The sequence below is a fragment of the Cryptotermes secundus genome, unplaced genomic scaffold (genome assembly GCF_002891405.2).
Source record: "Cryptotermes secundus unplaced genomic scaffold, Csec_1.0 scaffold840, whole genome shotgun sequence".
In the NCBI taxonomy this organism is placed as follows: Eukaryota; Metazoa; Arthropoda; class Insecta; order Blattodea; family Kalotermitidae; genus Cryptotermes; species Cryptotermes secundus.
This window is the reverse complement of record NW_019725426.1, coordinates 361,967-383,224: the sequence shown is the minus strand read 5'-3', so window position 1 is coordinate 383,224 and position 21,258 is coordinate 361,967. Positions and strand designations below refer to the sequence as shown.

At 38.4% G+C, this 21,258-nt stretch overlaps 1 protein-coding gene across 4 annotated transcripts; it reads left to right on the top strand.

The window, feature by feature from the left end:
• The first annotated feature begins 3,598 nt into the window (after positions 1-3,598).
• LOC111863418 (integrator complex subunit 14) lies at positions 3,599-21,171 on the top strand. 4 transcript variants are annotated; one of them, XM_023849732.2, is made up of 7 exons: positions 3,599-3,622; positions 7,019-7,184; positions 8,659-8,829; positions 11,444-11,809; positions 18,691-18,841; positions 19,981-20,432; positions 20,857-21,171. In XM_023849732.2, the coding sequence occupies exons 2-7, from the start codon at positions 7,023-7,025 to the stop codon at positions 21,079-21,081; spliced, it is 1,527 nt and encodes a 508-aa protein (XP_023705500.1). In that variant the 5' UTR covers positions 3,599-3,622; positions 7,019-7,022; the 3' UTR covers positions 21,082-21,171. The 4 variants fall into 4 exon arrangements, with proteins under 4 accessions (XP_023705500.1, XP_023705499.1, XP_023705498.1 ...); XM_023849731.2 differs by lacking the exon at positions 3,599-3,622 and adding an exon at positions 3,857-4,100; XM_023849730.2 differs by lacking the exon at positions 3,599-3,622 and adding an exon at positions 3,857-4,244.
• The last annotated feature ends 87 nt before the right edge of the window (positions 21,172-21,258 follow it).

Below are 21,258 nucleotides of genomic sequence, written 5' to 3'. Positions count from 1 at the left end.
ATAAGTTCAAAAACGTTTTGAAAACTTACCTACTCGATCATTGTTTTTATAAAGTGGATGAGTTTCTCTCGTGTGAGACAAACACTAAACAATTATAATCACATAATTCGTGAATAATCGGTTTTGGGAATCCCTACTTACTTTTCTTTCTTCCAGCAACCAAGATAACACAGTCGGAGATTTACCTGACTGGGCTATTCTGGAGAGATTGCAGATGCCAAGAAGCTGCACCAGGAAGGGAGAACAGATGTAATGAGATGTTGCAGTGTAGAGTCTACAGTGAAACGTTATACCAATGCTATCACCAAATTCACCAATATTATCTCAAAGGCCGCGCCATAGCTTAAGCTGTTAGTCGCTGGCTTCCCACCGCTGCGGTCTAGTTAAGTGGGATTTGTGGTGAACAAAGTGGCACTGGGGCAGGTTTTCCACCGAGTACTTCAGTTTCCCCTGCCAATCCTCATTCCATCAAATTCTCCATAAGCATTATAACCAGTACAGGTACAGTATGACATATGGAAGCCGACGTGCTGAGGGGACCTAATATGGATTCCACCTTACACCATATGAAATCTAACTATTGTAATCTACTGTAATCTATTGTAAACAGTTTTAAGTATTGTAACTTTATTCTCTTATTGTAATCAGCCAATGTACAGTAACTGACTTATCCTATATCATGTAACATTGATCTATAGAGACAAAATAAATAAATAAACAGTAACCAATGTGCTTTAAAGGTTTAATAAGCATTTTAAGTAGCCTGAATGCTGTGATCGTGCGGATGTGGTATGTGAAATGAATATCTGCATAATCGTTATTAGAACATTTAAAAAATTTTTCTGCACTGCTCTTTGAAGATGGTATGTCGCACAAGACACCTTCCAAACATGCCTAATTGTTAAATAACATTTATGCAGAACAATCTCAATGCCAGACATGCGCAGATGTTTAATTTTGAATATCCATTACTTGATGATGGTGGAATTTACAGTGCCACAAATTACTAGTTCGAACATTTATTGCAANAATCATGGACTTAAATCAGTGCAACAGGACGCTAAAATATAACATTAGTTAACTCTTGTCAGTATTTAACTGTAATATCTATAACCATCATAATTTAAACACTTGTTTATTTAACATTATTTGTCCAAAACCACTTAATTAACAAGCTCCCAAAATTCTGTCACTTCCCCCATCGGCAGTGTTATATATCAACAAGTTTTCATGATATTTGTTAAAAATGCTCTGATTAGACTAGGGAGATGACTACTCGCATCTTAAAAAGATTTATAACCAAAATATTCCTGTAAAGAATAAAAAGAATGTAATTGTAAAAAGCTGATTCAATTGTACCTCAAAACTCTTAGTGTCACTCGATATATCCTTAATATGTTGTGGTAGATTATTATAGACCTTTGTTCCTAAACAGTAAGCTCCCTTTTGGTATTTACTCAAATTTACAAGAGGCTGATGGAGATTATTTTGCTGTCTGGTATTTATTGTATGAATCTCTAATTTACTATGAATTTGTTTCTGTTTTTTATCACAAAGAGCATAAGAGATAGTATGTACAGAGATGCCAGAGGTAAGATTTCTAATTCTCTAAATAAGTTTCTGCACAAATCCCTCCTTCTGCATCGCAACATAATTCTAATTATATTATTTTGCATTCTAAAATGTTTATGCTTTGGGGTGAGTTACCCCAAAAGAGTAAACCATAGTTTATAATAGAATTAAAATAAGAGTGATAAACCATTTTTAAGGTATTTACGGCTGTGTATGGTTTAAGCGATCTTATCATGTAGCAGACTGCACTTAGTTTTGAACTAATATACTCAATGTGGTATTTCCAGCTCATTGTCATGAATGAATATTCCAAGAAATTTAATATTGGATATACATGTAATTTGTTCTTTATCATATACAATTTTTATTTCAGATTTCGGATTATTATTTCTAGCCGTAAATTGAATGAAGTGGGTTTTGTTAAAATTTGGTTTACTTTGAACCATTCATTTATACTATGAAAAGCACTCTTTATATTTATACAGAGATCATCATTGTTTGAACTTTTAACCAACAAACTAATATCGTCTGAAAATAATATAGGTACAGTTTTATCATTTATAGTTTTGGGTAAATCATTTATATAAATGAGAAATAACAATGGACCCAGAATCTGTAATGTTTATACCCCATGAAAACTGAGTTATATATTAGACAAGTGCCTTTCAATTTGTTTCAATTCCGTTTTTCTGAAGGCGTTTTATCAGCCTGTTTTTATTTGTATTTTATAACTATGGACTTTTAATTAGCATTAGCCATATACAGAACGGACCGAAGGTCAATTAACTGGTTGGTAAAATATGAATTAGAACAAGTTAGAAATTTCTTTATTGCCGAATTTATGAAATAATTCTTCGAAATGAGATCCTTCATGTTCAATGCACAACTCACAGCGCTGCGATATTGCTCTACGAATTGAATAGCAGATTTATATCTGAGCATACCACTTAATATGAGAGAGTGTTCTAGGTTAACTGATTTTCGGATCATCTACATTTCTGGCATCACTGGCTGTGATTATGTTGTATGCCGAATATTATTAAGTAAACACCTTTACATTTTCATGTAATTGTTACCTGTAGTTGTTGTCAAATAAAAACAAGAAGAAAGATATTTTTGAAGTTTAAATTACTGAGGACAGACATGGGAAGGAAGCAAAAATTGAAACCGCAGAAATGAAGTCCTTGATGAGAAGAAATGCTACAATTACGGAAGATCGGAACATCTTTAATCTAAATGCTAAAATTATAAAATCAAGATCACAATGGAAATGTCACGCGCAAGGAATGGAAGACAGGCAGGTGCAGAAAAAAAATCATACAACTAAAAAAGATATAACTTAGTGTAATCTGTTGAAAGAGACCTTGCTTGCCATTTGCTTCATACTAATTTCTTGCTTGGCTTATTGTTCGAGTTTATAGATGGAGGCGACCTATTTCTCTGAAACGTCAGATGAACGTTATTCGAAGAGTTCTTCTGTCTTCTGCGATATAACGCCATGTAGTCCGTTGAAATTCATCTGACGTTTCGGAGAAACATGTCGCCTCCATGTATAAACTCGAACGATAAGCCAAGCAAGAAATGACTATGAAGCAAATGGCAAGCAAGGTCTCTTTCAATAGATTACACTATCTTTTTGAGGTGTATGATTTTTTTATTTCGGCACCTGCCTGTCTTCCATTCCTTGCGCGTGACATTTCCATTGTGATCTTGATTTTATAATTTTAGCATTTAGATTAAAGATGTTCCGATCTTCCGTAATTGTAGCATTTCTTCTCATCAAGGACTTCAATTCTATACTTTTATACTTTTATCCAAGAGGCCTATATGTAATTTAGTAATCATTGCTTTTCAAATCCAGACCATTGCATCGGCAGGAAACGTATGGCGGATTGGATCAATTGTACGAAGAGTTCTTCTGTCTTCTGCGATATAACGCCATGTAGTCCGTTGAAATTCATCTGACGTTTCGGAGAAACATGTCGCCTCCATGTATAAACTCGAACGATAAGCCAAGCAAGAAATGACTATGAAGCAAATGGCAAGCAAGGTCTCTTTCAATAGATTACACTATCTTTTTGAGGTGTATGATTTTTTTATTTCGGCACCTGCCTGTCTTCCATTCCTTGCGCGTGACATTTCCATTGTGATCTTGATTTTATAATTTTAGCATTTAGATTAAAGATGTTCCGATCTTCCGTAATTGTAGCATTTCTTCTCATCAAGGACTTCAATTCTATACTTTTATCCAAGAGGCCTATATGTAATTTAGTAATCATTGCTTTTCAAATCCAGACCATTGCATCGGCAGGAAACGTATGGCGGATTGGATCAATTGTAGCTGACTGTAGCTGTACATTGTGGGAGCATTAGTGTGAGATGAAATATCAGTGAAATGTGTTCCCAGAGAAGTAGAATTTAACCGAAGATAGACGAATGTAGTATCCCCACTTAATTAGCACTTGACCAAAAGCAATTCGATGGTAAAGACAGTGAGTGCTTTTCTTTAACCACAAACACCTAACCCGGTATGCGAAATAAACTTTTCCCGTAAGAATGATAGAATAGGCTATGAAATCAACCTGTCCGATGCAAATTATCCGCTAAAGCGTAGAGGGTAAAACTGGAGACATCATAGCCTACACACCTTGAGAATTTGGTGACATTTGTAGGTAAGACGTGTAGCAGGCAGAGGTAAGGAAATCAGTGGTGGGACTGATCAAACTTCCGAGAAAGATTGGTAGGTACCAGACATTTTTCTGTGAGAACTGGCGAATACTAGCAAATATGTGTAAGGCAGTTTCCTTAATTGTTTTACGATATTAAAGGTACTAACCTATCTTACCCAATGAAAGAGCCCACACCAAACAAAGTGAGTTCCATACTTCAGCATCCTTTTGCATTTTGGTACCGTTTTAAGTTGTAAAGTATTCTGTCTGTAATGCAGCAAAGTCAGTCCTTTCTTCAAACACTAAAATATATTTAATTCAGTAAAGTGCTTGTTAACTATTTTAAAATGTCATTAACTATGTACATTCGATGACATTGCTACATGTTTCGGCCACACATGGGTCATCATCAGGCAACACTACCCAAATAATAAGTGTTGCCTGATTGGCCTGTGTGTGGCCAAAACATAGTAATGACATCAAATGTACATAGTTAATGACATTTTAAAATATTTAACAAACACCTTTTAGTGAATTAAATATATTTTAGTGTGTTACTTTGTTACATTACAGACAGAATACTTTACTTGTAAGATTTGAGGTTTTCATGGCGGTGACTGAAGAATGCAATCTTCTAGGATTTGGCACCGTGTAGCTCTTGTTTGTACCGACATTCCTCTGAAATGTCAGTTCACACAAGATCTCCATGGTGCCACATCCCAGAAGACAGCATTCTTCAGAATACTTTAAAATTAAAAAAAAAAAAGGAAAAAAAGTGAGTTTTGATGTAACATACCAAAACCCAAATGTACTAATCTTGCCTCATGAAAAATTAACGTAACTAACCTGAAGAAAACTAACCCACCCAGTGTAAGTTTTGCTAAACTAAGTGCAGTGAATTCTGTTGCACTGTATAAAAACACTAAAATTATGAGATGAATTGTGAATTGGTGGATTTTGTTGTATGGTATGAACACATTAACTAAAGCACTGTCCTACTTAACTCATGAAATCTAACATTCAGCCATGCCAAGAGCCTTCATATTTTGTGCCACCAAAAATATCTGCACTGATAAATATGCAAGGAACACCATATTCTCAGAGCAGCATCTTAACTATACAAATTACCATATTCTGAAGGTTACTCTAAAGGTATTAAGACGAGTCAGAAGTGATTGTGTTACAGTTAAATCTTCTAACCTCATGATAAATCTTTATGTTGAAGTGGGTGTAGAAGGCAGAAAGATGCCCTTACTGTGCATTGTCTCACATATACTTCCATTAAGGTATTTTGTATGTTAATGAAAGATTCTTATGTAACAGATGGAAGATTTACCCAACAAATCTTCATAGAACAGATGAATAATATGAAGTCTGTGGGCACTAGAGGACTGTGTAGGATTAGAAACTGATTCATCTGTCTTTTCCCTGATTTTCTATTGTACTAACTGCTAGTATAATCAGTCTCACCACTCATGTGCACCTGAAGCAAAAGTAATGCTTACAGATGAGCACATGAGTGTCCTCTTAACCACTGAGACCACTGGTCTGCCCATTGATGACATGTGTTACGTGGAAAGAACCTTGGTAGTGAACACAAAACACAACAAATATATGCAGTTTGACAGAGTAATAAAAGGTCATGGAGGAGAGTTTTTCAACACATGTAAAACAATAAACTGTACTGTGACATTGTTCACTTTTAAGTGACATTTCAGTAGCACCACTATTGGTATGCAATAACATAATAATAAAGCCTCAAATCTTACACATAATAATATGAGNTGACATTTCAGTAGCACCACTATTGGTATGCAATAACATAATAATATGATTATATTAAGTTCTGATAGAGAAAACCTGCTTTGGACAAGAGGAGTGTTAGTCCTATATTTAACTCTTACCATTTCTTAAACTAAAAAAAAAAAAAATAGAAATGAATTTAAAGATACAGGGAAGATAGAAGAAACATCTGACCCCATAATGTTTTCAGCTGTTTCATGAAAGCAGTATGTTATTCAACATGCTGGGAGGCTTTAACCCTTGAGCACAACTTTTCTGCTGCTCCTGGATTTGATCATTCCACTAATATTTAATGAGGAATAGAAATTATGAAGCTTCTCATTATGCAATTTTCTCTTGCCTGCTGTTACTTTCAGCCAGGATAGTGCAGTCAGTATAGTGACTGGATATGGGCTGGATGACCAAGAGTTCAGAGTTCAAGTCCCAGTAGGGTCAAGAATTTTGTCTTCTCCTTTTGTTCAGACTGGCTCTGGGCCCACCTAGCCTCCTGTACAGTGGGTACCAGGGGCTGTTTCCCTGTTGGTAAAGCGGCAGGGGCATAAAGCTGACCACTCACCTCCAGCAAGAGCCAAGTTCAAGAAAATGTGGAATTCTACATTCTCTCCCCCATACGCTTTCATGACATAGTGCTTAATTAGTTAAGCAAAGGAACAACTTTATCTTTACCTGTAACTTTCTCCCATTTAGACTGAAAAATTCTCAGCACCCAGTTTGGACAGCGTAGTCTGTATAGCAACTAGCTATGAGCTGGATGACCGAGGAGTCGGGAGTTTGAGTACCTGTAGGTCAAGAATTTTCTCCACATTGTCCAGACCGGCTCTAGGGCCCATTCAGCCTTCTATCCAAAATTTATAAATTTTAAACTTTTAAGTTAATAAATAGTTTCACATAAGACTGTAAAATAAATTTTATAATAACAATTAATTCAGAAATTTGCAATGTATAGTTCACTTTTTTTGTGGTGTATTTGCCAGAATCATGCCAACTGTGATAGTGATTGATGTATCACTCTCAATGACAAGGCCTGTCTTTATACCAGAGACTGGGGAAACATACAATCGCCAGCACCTTGCTGTATGTGGAATCAATGTCCTCCTGGACTACTTAGCTATACATTCAAAACTGGAATTTGTTTCCCTGGTAAGTGACAACTCTCAAATCGTGCCATGCTCTTGGTTAAAGCAGATGTCTATGTGTAAAGCCAAAGAGAAACACTGTGCCCCTGCTTGGAATCAAACTGTGTCTGTTATACTCTTGCAATATTTTTATAGTGGTTGAATCATAGAGATCTATATGAACTAAACCTGTAGTATGATTGGGGGAATCGAAAAGTGTTTTGATGGGAGAATATTTTGCAAAGGGCACTTGAAAGACAGATGAAAATGGGATCATGATATTAAAATGGATGTTGTGAAAACAAGTTGTGATGTAGACTGGTCTGAACTTCTTAAGGATCATGTTTAAAGGCAGGCTTTATTTTTGTACTTTTAAACCTCAAGGCTCTACTACCAGATTTAGCTCCATGTTGTAGGATCTTTCTTGAACAGACTGTAGTTGGTCAAGAAATATGCTGTTGTTATGGAACCCAGTTATTCATTGCCATGTTCACAAGAGCCTTTGATTGGACATATCATGAGCCAGTTCAGTCGTCTGAAACCCATTTTAGTATTATCTTCCCAGCTGTGCCCACACCTCTTAAGTGATCCCTTGCCTTGAGATTTTCCATACATAATGTCATGTGTTGGGTATGTAACGCAACAAATGGCTTCACGCCGTCTTGAATGTAGCAAATTTATTGCACATTTGCTCTTACACTTATACAATTCACAGTTTCCCAATTACTTCTCCTGCTGGAGTCACTGCCATTCACTCGATACAACTCAACTTGTAGCTGCTGAACTTCAACTCATACTGAATACTAGTAACTGGCTCAGTACTCACGACTCCTGAATAGTGTTCGCTGCTCCTTATTTAGGCTCGGCACGGAGAACATAGAGAACATTTTGCTGCTCAGCAGCAGATATCAGGTATTGTTGTCAGGTGTTTCTACCTACACATTGCCTAGCAATAGTCGCTGCACGGACTCGACTGTTGCTTGATGTCACAGCCTAGCGGGGAGGGGTGTTTACCAAGCGTTACATAATGATGGAAGGAGTGGGGGTATGTGACGTCACTTACAAGAATGCAGGGTTCACGTGACCCCTACTTCCTGTTGCACCATCCACGTCACAATAACTTAATTCTATTATGAATGCTACATTACTTGCCAATCTAATTTTTATTGATTTATGTAATTTTCTCTGTTCCCCAATTCCTTTCTGTAGGTCCAAATGATCTCCATAGCATTTTGCTCTCAGATATCTTCAACCTGTTTTCTTCCTTACATAGTTATTTTTCTTTTTTTTTTTTCTTGTTTCTTATGTATAGTCCTTTTTTGACTCTATGTAATGATTTATAATATGACCTTCTGATCTTTCTGACTCTTACATGGCTATTAAAAATGAAGTGATTTACTCCAGAGGTGGGAGCACCCATAGACCAGTTACTGTGATAGGTATTTAACATAGTACCACAGAAGTGATAAAGACATCAGTGCGCACACTTCTTTTTTCAGATTGCATTCTCTTCACTCTATGAAATAGTTTCCCCATTCACACGTGATTTTGATGCCTTGAAATTGAAACTGCAGCAATTGGAGGAATATGATAAAACGTGCATTGAGACAGCTTTGCATGGAGTCAACAGATTGGTTCTTGGAGAATGGGGCAGTACCACTCCATGTCAGGTAAGAATACATGAGGATTAGACACATCTGACTTGAGAGAGGACAGGACAGGACACTAGTTGTCCTGAATGAGGGGTTTCATGCAGGAGCATCAGCTCTTCTAATCAGGAGTTTTCCACACTGCAACAGTGGTCATACTGAGCAAGGACATCCATCCTGGGGAAGCAATTATCTTCCTGAACAGTTTTGCTGCTGTCATATCAGTTCTGGGACTTTCATTCTGAGACACCAACTATCCAGACCAAAGGTTCTCCTTCTTTGGCCCTGGATATTACTATTAAAAATTCCGTTGTTTCTTTGTTCTTAGTGGCCAAAAAGGGTACAAGCTGCTGTCCATTTCATATACAGGGTGTTGGGCAAAATAATGGAAACACTAAGAAGTTGAGGAAAAGAATTTGTGTTGGCAACACTGAATGTTCTCCCGTTTGTTTTCACTCTGTAGTCCTCATGACAGTGCATTAGTGATAGTTTGAGTGACAGTTCATATGAAAGAACCAAAAAATGGGAGACTTGTCTGATCTTGAAAGAGGACAGATCATTGGTGTGCATTTAGCTGAAGCATCTATGGCAAAAATGCCACATTATTAAGTGTATCAAGAGGAACAGTTTCTAAGGTTATGTCGGCATACACGAATCATGGGAAGACATCAGCAAAGAGGAACATTTGGCAAAAATCAACATTGACAGTAACAGATTGTTATACATTGAGAAAGGACTGTTTAAAAAAATCGCAGAACTACAGTGCAGATGACAGCAGAACTGAATACTCATCTTGAAGACCCCATTTCCACAAAAACTGTCCGATGTGAGCTTCACAGATCGAACATCCACATTAGGGCTGCAATTTCTAAACCTCCGATTACTGAAAGTAATGTTCAGATGTGTAAATGATGGGTCATGGCCATAAAACCTGGACATGAGACAACTGGAAATGCATGCATGATGTAGTCAGACAAGTAATCCATCACACTGTTTCCTACATCAGGAAGAGTTTATGTTTGGAGAACACCCAAGGAAGCCTGCAATCCAGAATGCCTGGTTCCAACAGTAAAACACAGGAGAGGTTCTGATGGTTTGGATAGCAGCATTGTCATATGGTATTCTCTTGGTCCCATTATTACCATTCACGACCAAATTACAGCAAGGGGATACATAGACAGGTTGGGCAGTCAGGTAGATCCCATGATCCAGACAACAATGCCACCATTCACACAGGTGGAACTGTTCAGTCATGGTTTGAAGAGCATGAAGGTGAACTTCACCATCTTCCTTGGCCAGCATAATCATCAGATCTGAACATCATTGAACCATTCTGGTCAGTTTTGGAGACTACAGTGGGAACAGATTCCCACCTCCAACTTCTCTAAAGCAACTTGAAGATGTTCTTCAAGAAGAATGACAAAAAATTATGCTAGAGACTTTTCAAACTCATATGCGTCCATTCCAAGCATCATATTAATAAAGAAATGTGTACAGTATGTGTAGTGTTTCCGTTATTTTATCCAACCCTTGTACATTTTCACGTCTGTTAAACTGAACTTTACTGCCATGTGATAATGAAGGTCTAGATAATTAACTCCGTGACCTTTAGTCTGGAAGCAAACTATACCGACCGAGTGACTGCTGCTTGTCGGCGAAGTTAGTGCCAACTTTAGCAGATAAGAGGGTGTCATGGTCAGCGCAACGGATTCCCATGGCCGTTAATCTCGGTCTAATTCTAGACAGGATGAAGGTCTAGATAGTGTTTTATAAATTCAGATTTTTGTGTTTCTTGACAGTAAAGATAATATGAATACTTCTATATGATATCCAGGATTTTAATGTAACTTTGAACATTCAGAACTGTCTTTCACTACAAGACAGATTATATCTGAACAACAGAGAAATGTAATTCTAAAGAGAACTTGGAATGTGACACCATGTAGTGGGATAGAAGTATACTGATGTTTTGTAGATCACACTGCATTTACCTTATAATTAAAAAATTATCTGAAAAAGGAAACAGGAAGTTGCTTGCGATTTGCTTGTTTGGCTTATTGTTCAACCCTGAAGATGAAGGCAGTACATTCCTCCATATCATCAGTAAACTGCTACCAGACTATACGGCATCACTTCCCATACCACAGTAGTCTTCATAGTCATTGCCATGAAAACCTCAAATCTCACAAATTTTTAATATAATTTTATTTCATTGGATAATCACTGCAACCTCCACCTTCCCAATCAGGGAGATCAAGAACTTGGGTGTCTTAATATATGAGAATGGTCCATGATGAAAATATTTGTCAACTGTATGTATCTGTAAAAGTGAAAAATATTCTCCAGAGAGCTGGACAGGCACTGTATGGAGTTAAATGGTAACAAATAACTCCCTCCCTCCTCCTCCCAGTCAGCTTTGTATGTATTGGTTTATTCATTCAGTCTTGGCATGTCACAATGTCTTATTTGTCTCAGTGCCCTATTATCTCCTCCCACCCACATACTTTCAGTATTGTATCTGCTGCAATTCCCATCTGACTTCAGTGGTGAAATTCTTCACTCATATTATCTTTCACAGATAAGAATGGAATACATGGAATGTGTGTATTTCTAATTCAAAATGTTATTGTTTCAGGTGGTACTGGTTACAGATGGAAGTCCTGGTGTAGGCCCCATGTCATTGAAGTATTCACTGAACACCCTGAACCAGCGTGACGCTTCATCTCCTTTCCCATTACCCTTTTCCTTTCCTGGCAAGTTAAGTATTATATGCATTGCTTCAATGGATGAACCTGGATTACAGTTAGGGTTGCCACTCTACCATAGGCTAGTGGAATTGGCAGGATCTGACAGTGCAGTGCTTGTTCCAGAGGGACCCCTCTCCATGAAGAGCATACAGACCATGTTTCAGAAACTGTCTGAAGCAAACTTTGCATCATTTCAGGGAATGCTGAAATGTGGCAATCTTGGATCTCAGATTATTCTCTCACCATCACCTCAGGTACTTATGTGTTTTAGTGGAATGTTGCTAAGATGAAGACAGTATGGAAATACAACTTTCTGCTGGTACCAAGGGCATTTTCAGATAATGTAATGTTACATAATTCTGTATTTCAGCACCCTGTTGCACATCTATATATCATGTCTGTCAATGATGTAACACTCAATAAAATATTCACCATTTAACACTAACACAACATGTTTCGGCCACAGACGGCCATCCTCAGGTGTTTGAATGCGTCCAGACTGTTACACTGCTTTGATGTACATTGCAGTCCACTTAAAATAACATAAATAATTACTTACAATTCATTAAAATATTTTTCTATTAAAATCTTTCATAAAATCGTATTTCACCTCATAATGGGTGTCATCCACTTGTTTAAAGCTATGTGATATTGCAGACAGTTTGTTTCAGCAGCTTGTTCTTCTGTTTCATTAGTCCGTTGTTTTGCTATGTCTGCAATATGCCCCTTGCTTGTGTGTTGTTCCCTCTAGCAGTGTGTGGTGTTATCTTCACTAGATTAGTGAAGACAACACCACATGCTGCTAGAGGGAATATCACATAGCTTTAAAAAAGTGGATGACGCCCCTTATGAGGTGGAATAGCATTTTATGAAAGATTTTAATAGAAAAAATCTTAATGAATTGTAGGTAATTATTTATGTTATTTTAAGTGGACTGCAACATACAATTTTAGCACGTCAAAGCAGTGTAGCAGTTTGGATGCATTGAAACACCTGAGGATGGCCATTTGTGGCCTAACATGTTGTGTTACTGTTAAATGGTGAATATTTTAATGATTGTTGCATCATTGATGGACTTGGTACATAGACGTGTAATGTTCTACAAACTTTATCACTTCAGTAATCCCTCCCATTACCTTTCCTTCTGCCAGTGAATTTGTTTTAGGCCTATGAGGCAGTCTGGCCAATGATTTACAGACTGATTTTATATCACGTATGACATAAGAGGGGCAGTCAAAATTTTCCTGGAATGGTGGTATAGCACTCTAATGGTAGGACATATGGCAACGCTTACCTATTCACCTTCAAAGTAGGACCCTTGCGCGCACACACTTGCTCCATCGATCCTGCCATTGTTGAAAGCAGCAGTGGAAGGCTTCTTTTGGAATCTTCTGGAGCTCAGCCATCACATTCAATTTTATGTCCTCCATGGTTGCAAAACGTGTCCCTTTGAGTAGGGAACAGCCAAAAGTCACTTGGAGCGAGATCTGGAGAGTATAGTGGTTGAGTGATGACAGGAATGTTTTTTACGGTGAGGAATTGCTGCGCAACAAGCGATGTGTGGCTTGGTGTGTTATCGTGATGCCAAAACCACTGTCCCTGCCACTTGTCGTGCCGCTTCCTCGTAACCACATTGTGCAACCTCTGCAAAGCTTGCACATAGAAATGGCCAGTAACAGTACCAACTTCTTGCTCCAACTCCATGATGGTCATTCTTCGATCACATCGAATCAGTTGTCACACTCTTCCAATCATTTCTTCGGTTCTGGATGTTGAAGGTCTCCCGCTGCGCTGGTCATCCTCTAACGTCTCCTGCCCATTCTTAAACCGGGAAAACCAGTCGTAAAGTGCAGATTTCGTTAGTGCACTATCACCATAAACTTGCTGCAGGGCCGATGGCGTCTCTGAAGCAGATTTTCCCAATTTGGACATGAACTTGATGATCGCACGCTGTTCGAACTGCGACATTGCGCTGAATGACCAACACTCACATCTAATTCAAATGGAACAGTAACGACACTGCACACTGAAACCTGTCCAGACCTGTTGGGCCTGCGAGCAGACATGCTGAGCTTCCCACCACCACAGTGTGTGCGCTATCTTATCACTCGTTCTTCATCTGCAGGGGAATTCCTGGAACTTTTTGACTGGCCTATGTATGTTAAGAAATAGCAGTGAAGTTCACACTATCTGCTGCTTAACTTTGGCACAGATATCTCAGATAAGCATTATCCTGCATTTTCCACACCAAGAGAATGGATATAGGTGATCTCATGTCCATTCACCTGACTGTATGTTTCATCACTAGAGTAAATGAATGGATTTTGATAAAATTTGATCTTGGTTAATTTTATTTTGGTTTGTATCAGTCTAGTATGACCTGTACTGTATTTGAACTTCATAAATGCTCACATGCAAACACGGAAAGGGGACTCGTATAAAAATTGCCTTATGTCATAAATTGACATTTTTCAGTATAGTGAATATAATGTCACGTGATTGAGTGACTATAGACTGGGTTTCGATTGGTAATTGGATTTACTGAACTCTTACAAAATGTAACTACAAATAACTATAGCGCTAACACTAATTCACACACACAGCAGTTCACTGCAGCACATACAAAGTCTTCTCAGTCTGCTGTGTCTTCACTGGTTGGCATCTGGTAACAGCTTTCACCACTGTAGCTTCCTCATCTTCTTTGTTCATGTCCTTACTGGCTGGCGAGTGTCTCACAGTTAACTCATTGCTCCAACTAAATCCTAGGCTGGTGGTCATTTCACTCCAACCTCCTACTCTTCTCACTGCCGTCTGAAGACTCTTCCCTTTTTATGTAGCCTCGGCACAGACCACGCAGAGAACACCCCTTCCAGCAGTTCTTCTGTTGTTGCATGCATCTGCTGCAGCCATTACCTAGCAATGGCTGTTGCATAGCTGCTTATTTCATGGTCATTGCCCAGCCACAATATAAAAAATACAGTCATGTGTAACTATAGGTGGGGTTTGGACTGGTAATTGAATTTACTGAACTCTTACAGATTTGCGACTACAAGTAAGTATAACCATTTCACTAATTAACACACTTTACAGTTCACTAGAGCACACAAGTCTTCTCAGCCTGCTCTTCTGATAACAGCATCCAACAGCAGACGTTCCCCTTCCTCTGGGTTCCTGAACTTTCTCCTGGCCTCAGCCACCAGCTTCTAACAGCAACAGCTCACAACCGCTGTACTGCAGGAGTCCTCTCACTCACTCACTCACTCCAGAGTCAAGTTTTCACTAACTCCTCACTTTCCCTGATTATAACATCTTGGCATGGACTGTGTAGAAAACTGTTGCAATGCAGTTGTTGCATTTGTGCCTGTTGGCAGAGCCATTACCTAGCAACGGCTATTGTATACCTGCTTATTTCACAGTCATTACCTAGCAACGGGTCTACATGCCACATTGCTCCCTTCTTAAGGGTGCTTATCTCAAATAGCCTACAGGCATACTGCAATTTTTTCTTTTCTGAGGATTATGCTTGTGACGTCTGTGATCAGCCTCACCTTCCTTCCCTGTGGCTTGGTTCTTATAGTGATTACTCTCAAACTGCTCTGCCCTTAAGGCTATTCATCCCAAGTGCTTCCCTGTTAAAGTGTAAGCTGGTCCACGTGTACCACCATCATCTTTTTGACAGCTGTGGTTTGGACGTCTCTTCTTTTGTTTCAGAAGGGGCCTACCCCTCCACCATGTAGAGTCACTCATTTTCGACAACCCGATGGAAATCCTGACTGCTCGCTTCATGAGTTTGTCTCAGGCCTCATATAATATCTTCTTGCTTCTCAGACATAGCTCCTGTTTCAGGCCTTGGTTCCTTATGCCACTGTTAAATTTAAGCTGCCTGTCATTTCTTCTCGAATGTTCATCTTTTACGGGCTCCTTATATGGCATAGTCCTTGGTCTGCTTTTTCTGTCGTCTCTTCTCAACCATCAATCCTTTGTGACTGTCCCTTACACCGTGCAGGTATGGCATAGCAGGGCATCCATCTGTGGGCAGTGACCAACTTCTTCTGGGACCCACCATCACCCTGGGTCCATTTCTTTGGCTATTAGTGGAGCCCTATGGCTAGATATTAGTCCTCCAGTGCTCTGATAGTTTCCACTGCGACCTTTTCATTAGGGATTGCCTGGTAGTCTACTACATACTTCATTTCTTCCAATTTGACCTTCATCTTCCAATAAATGAAGTACCAGTTTGGTATGCAAAATTCCAAAGGATATATGTTGAAACTGTACTCGTATTGTACTGGAGTGGAATTTCCCAGCCAAATTTTATTTTTAGAAATAGCCTAGTAGACATGGCAGGAAGAAAGTTAGGAAAGTTAAAAACTATATTTTTTCAAGAAGTTCTTCTACAGACATCTACTTGACCTGTCTTGTTCCGCACATGGTGTCTCACAAATCATTTTACGTCCGAAAGAGAAAGTACAGTCACACAAGAACATCACTTTACAAATTATTCCACTTGAAACATTTTGTATACCTGCAAGGCACTTGTGAGCCACAGCTTGGGGACCACTATGCATACCCTGAACACAAGAAATAGAATGGTGATTTCCATTAAAGTGAGAAAATTTCATAACAAATGAAGTGGATTGCTGACTGCAAGAACATTGTATCCTAAGCAAAATTTACAGGGTAACACTGAACTTCTAAAATGTGTGGCCTATTTGGAGTTGTTTCATTCACAGTTTTGTGAGATTTGAGGTTCTCATGGTGGTGGCTATGAGGATTGCTGTCTTTCAGAACGCAATGCTGTGTGGTTGGTAGATAGACATCAGTGTTCCAGAGGAATGTTGGTCCCTGTCTATCGCACAGCATGGTGTCACATTCCATAAGACAGTAATCTTCACTTATTACTGTGCCATTTAAATTATTTTCTACCATTCTCAGACCACTTAATTTAAATTCTCTATATTCATATGTTTTGGTATGCTAAGCATACCTACATTCAATTGTGTTATGTATAGTAAAGTGTTGATTATTAACTCTTTCATTAGTGTAAATTGAATATTTCAACCACATGTCAAAACACTGTGCATTATGAACACAACACTTCCATTAAATGTACACAGTTTTACTTAAAAATTATAATTGTACAAAATTAATATGTTAGATACAGATTGTGTTTAAATGTAAGGCAGTAATATGAGTACGTGTATATGTTCAGAGATGAAATATTGTATTTATGTCCAAATTCTGACAGTGAGTTGAATTATGATTAACACGCAGGTGACCTATTTTTCTTTGCTAGCAAAAAGTTAAATATGAAATCACATTACTACGTTCGGTACACATGCTCTCATCCGTATGTTGCATGAAGTAACTTTCTTCTTTACACCTAACTGGCAGCACGCAGTAGTGTAGCTGGTTGAGGCACTATGCTACAAGCCGGAAGGTTGCGGGATCAAATCCTGATGAGGTGGATTGTTTCAGTTTACCTAATCCTTCCAGCTGCACTATGGCCCTGGGGTCGACTCAGCATCTAACAAAAATGAGTACCAGAAATATTCCTGGGGGTAATAGGTGGTCAGCATGTAAGGCTGACAACGTCACCGCCATCTTTGAGCCGACTGTCTAGAAAATGTGGGGGCCTCAACATCTCACAACACTATGGGCCTCCACGGCCTGTTACAGGGATACATTTACTTTTGTTTTACACCTGATAAATGAACACCATTATCAAGTCGTTAGGGCTACTGGTTTGTATTTTAATATTCTGGGTTCAAGCCTGAGCCCAGAGTCACGATATCCTGAGGTTATCATCTTGATTTTCTGCAGTCTACACAGGCAGTTGCCAAAAGAGTACCTCAACTTAGGCCATTACTCCTATGCAGTCTGTGTCTTCAGTACTCCTAACAATGTGTTATTTATCATCATGACAAACGGCACTGCTGGCAAGTTATGTTGCCTCATTTGTGGTGACACGTATGATGGGGTACCCAAAAGAAACCANTACAAGGATGATGCTATGGGGAAAACTCAAGTGTTTGAGTGGTTTTCCCATTTCAAAAATGGTGAAATGTCAGTTGATGACAAACCTCGTTCTGGTCGTCCTTCCACGGCCCGAACACATGAAAATGTTGAAAAAATTCGTGAAATCATCAAGGAAGATCGACAACGGACCATTGAAGAAATTGTGGAGCTGTCGGGAGTGACTTGGAGCTCAGTTCAGCGAATTTTGACAGAAGATTTGGGAATGAAAAGGATGGCTGCGAAATTCGTGCCACGACTGCTGACTGCTGAACAAAAACAAGGTCGCGTGGAAGCATGCTGTGCTTTGAAAGAAGAGTCCCGAAATGATCAAAACTTTTTTTTGTTTCTTCGAATGAAAAGAGACATGAAAGGAAAGCATTCTGCTGATGTTGCTGAGGTGAAGGAAAAAACGACGGAGGCGCTGTCAAGCATCTCAAAAGATGAATTTAGACAATGTTTTGAAAAATGGAATAAAAGACTGGACAAGTGTATTAGTGTAAGTGGAGAGTACTTTGAAGGGGATTGAAGGTTTGTGCTTAAAATTTGAATAAATAAGTTAATAAGTTCGGTTTCTTTTGGGTACCCCCTCGTATCTTGAAAACCAAGCTTCTCGGGAGATATGTTGTATAACATTTTCTGCTTGTTCTTTTAACAAACAAGCACAGTATCAAGAGCTTGTGTGTGATGTATAACTCTGTATAGTGTGAGGATCTGACATGACATAAGCTGTAAGTAAATAAATAAATAAAATGCACCTAGTGCCTCTGTGTTGATGTAAGAATATAAACAACAATGCCTTTACTTTTGGGGGTTTCTTCACCTCAGACTGTGAACTTTCTGTAATGATTGTACTGCTTATTATGATAGAAATTTCATCTCTTGTGATTTCTACCTGTAAAGTGCCTTTGGATAAGAACTGTTTGAGCTCACAGACATTTTTCATATCGTGTATCTAGTATGGGGTAAAGGTGGTTGCAGAAGTAAAAAAATGCAGTTATTTGACAGAAGTAAAGGAAGGAGTAGCCAAAATCATGAGCTCTTAACATTGGAAATATATGCACAGCAGAAATGTAATTCAACCATAAAAGAAATATGAATAATTCCTCATTACTTTCAGCCATTCTGTAAATCAAATGACTTCGAGTCAGTGAAAAGAAGCATCTCTGATTCCATTGAAGTATGTGGTTTCATAGATGTGGCTGATGTTGGGAGCCCCATGGCTATTTCTCGGCATTTAGTGCTTCCTCACCCAACTGGAAAGGTAGAAGGTATGTTTATACAGTTCATTAAATGTATTTACTAATTTTTTTTTCACAGCCCCATAGTATTTTTAGCCCTGCTTCCATGCCTTCAAATGTTAAGGTCCACAGTTAGCAAATGACAGAAACTTATTCCTTATGGGAAAAAAACAAACAAATTTTGTAGGTTTTCAGGGAAAGTGATACAAATAGCAAAAGATGGTTAAGCCAACTCAGAAGAGATAAACTACATTCTTATGCTTAATATGATGTAAAATGTAAAGGTAGAATTGTTCCTGTGTTTAACCCTCTAATGATACAACTATGGTAATATTTGCAGTAGCAGCATGAGATACATGTATGTTCAGTATACTGCCAACTGTATTGATTTAAATTTTCTAGTTCTCTTTTTATTAAAATGGTTGTATTTTAGTATTGTCTCAAGTTACTGCTTTGTAAAAAAAGCATACTGATATTTTACGAACACATTAAACTGACAGTGCAGCAGTCTTTGTTCTGACAAGCTGTGACTTAATCTTACTGCATCCAAGTTTGTAGGCATGCCTTCGTTAACATAACACGAAACTTTTACCTCACAAACATGCCTCTCTAAGAGACTCTGCTCAGTTCTTTCCTGTCCCTCCCTCCAGCTGCTAAGAAGCACTGCTATGAACATGTGTTCTATGTTTGGATAGCTAAAGGTTTGAACTGGATCTTGCAGGCACAAGGAGTCATATGCTTGGTGGCCAGGAGGTGGGTCAGCTGAAGTGCAGTGTGTCTGGCCTGCGCTTATTCTCAATTATTGTTTGGCTTTTACATATCCCCACCTCTGGAGAACTGCTGCTGATATTGGCTTGTGCAAACACAGATGCCCTCATACAATTCAGCTGTATTTATATATTGTAACCATATTTATGCCTTGCTATGGCTTATACCTATAATGTGTATTGAATCAGAATTCCAAGATCACATTTGTGTAATGTATACATACTCAGTATGTAGTCACATGCCTGAATTTTTGTGTTTCCTCTTCTTCATTTTCAATAAATATTTACTGTGATGTTTTTATGAACATGGCAGTCATTGCTTTCTGTTTGTTCACTTTCACATAAGAGTATGTAACTGCCATTATTTTAAAAAATGGCCAATTTCACCCATTTCTTTTGCAGGCATATCAGCTGGAGTGAAAGTAGAAGTAGATTCTGAAGATGAATCTGTGGTAGATGAAGGAAGAATACCGTCGTTTTGTGTACTACTGCATGGTGCATTGAAAGTGGAAAACATGGCAGCACTTTGTCTTTTAGCTGAGGATTGGTTTGGATTTGTTTATTCATGGGCTGATAGCAAGAAGAAGTCAAACTTAATGCTTACAATCCTAGAACCTGGATCAAATGTTGTACCATGGCTGGGAGATCTGAACAGATTGGGCTCTTTGGATGACTTTCATTCTATGAATCAAGAAATCGAGATTGAACCTTCATTTCCTGTTCGTCCACTGGAAAAAAGAAGCTACTCCCAGAACTGTGTGGTCTGGATAAGACAAGCAGGACTGCAGTCTGACATACAGAAAATACTTCGGCATGCACGCAAACTTCCAGAGAAAACACAACAATTTTACAAGGTTGGTATAAATTGTAGAAATCCATCTTATCCATGCTACACAAAATACATCTCGCATAAGACACTAAGACATTTGGCCTTTATGAAAGAAATCTTTTCTGCAGTCTGTATGTAGTTGTTGCTTTTCAGTCATTAGTAACTTATTTTACAAAAATCTCTTTATTTTATTTCACACTTTGAAACTAAAGTCAACACGCAAAACAAACCATTTATTGCATGATCTACTGAACCATCAAAAGATGGCTGAAAGAGATCGGAAGAAAACAGGACATTTGTAAATTGTAAATTCAAGCAATTTATATAGAAGCATTTCAGGCAAGGAAAGGGTTAGCAAAGGAATGTCATCTGTTCACCATTTTGTTCATTTTCTAACAAGTGATCTCATGTGTGCAGCAGTAACAAGCAATCTTACTGTGCTCTTACAGGAACTAAACAGAGTGCGACGTGCAGCTATTTCATTTGGTTTCATTGAACTCTTGGATGGTCTAGCAGCCATTTTTGAACGTGAGTGTACATTACTTCCAGGAGGAGCACATCCCGACTGTGCTCTGCAGTTAACACATGCAGCAGGTGTTCTACATAAACCTTACAGCAGAGATGTCAAGCAGAATATAACTCCATTACGAACTAAGTTTATTAATAATGACTGAATCATGCCATTATGTTACATCAGTATGTTTTCTGGTTCCATTTCATATGTACATGAAATTTATAATAACCAGTGAAATGTCTGTTGAAAATTAATTGAAGTATTTGCCACTTCCCTTCCCTAACTACCGATTTCACAAATAGCCCTCTGTTTGTCCACTCTTAGGGCAAGGGCACAC

What these genes read in the sequence shown, in the direction of transcription:
- LOC111863418 (XM_023849732.2), top strand. Translation starts at nt 7,023, where the DNA reads ATGCCAACTGTGATAGTGATTGATGTATCACTCTCAATGACAAGGCCT. An exon ending in AACTGGAATTTGTTTCCCTG is followed by an intron (nt 7,185 to 8,658) that starts GTAAGTGACAAC and finishes TTCTTTTTTCAG; the next exon opens with ATTGCATTCTCTTCACTCTA. An exon ending in GCAGTACCACTCCATGTCAG is followed by an intron (nt 8,830 to 11,443) that starts GTAAGAATACAT and finishes TTATTGTTTCAG; the next exon opens with GTGGTACTGGTTACAGATGG.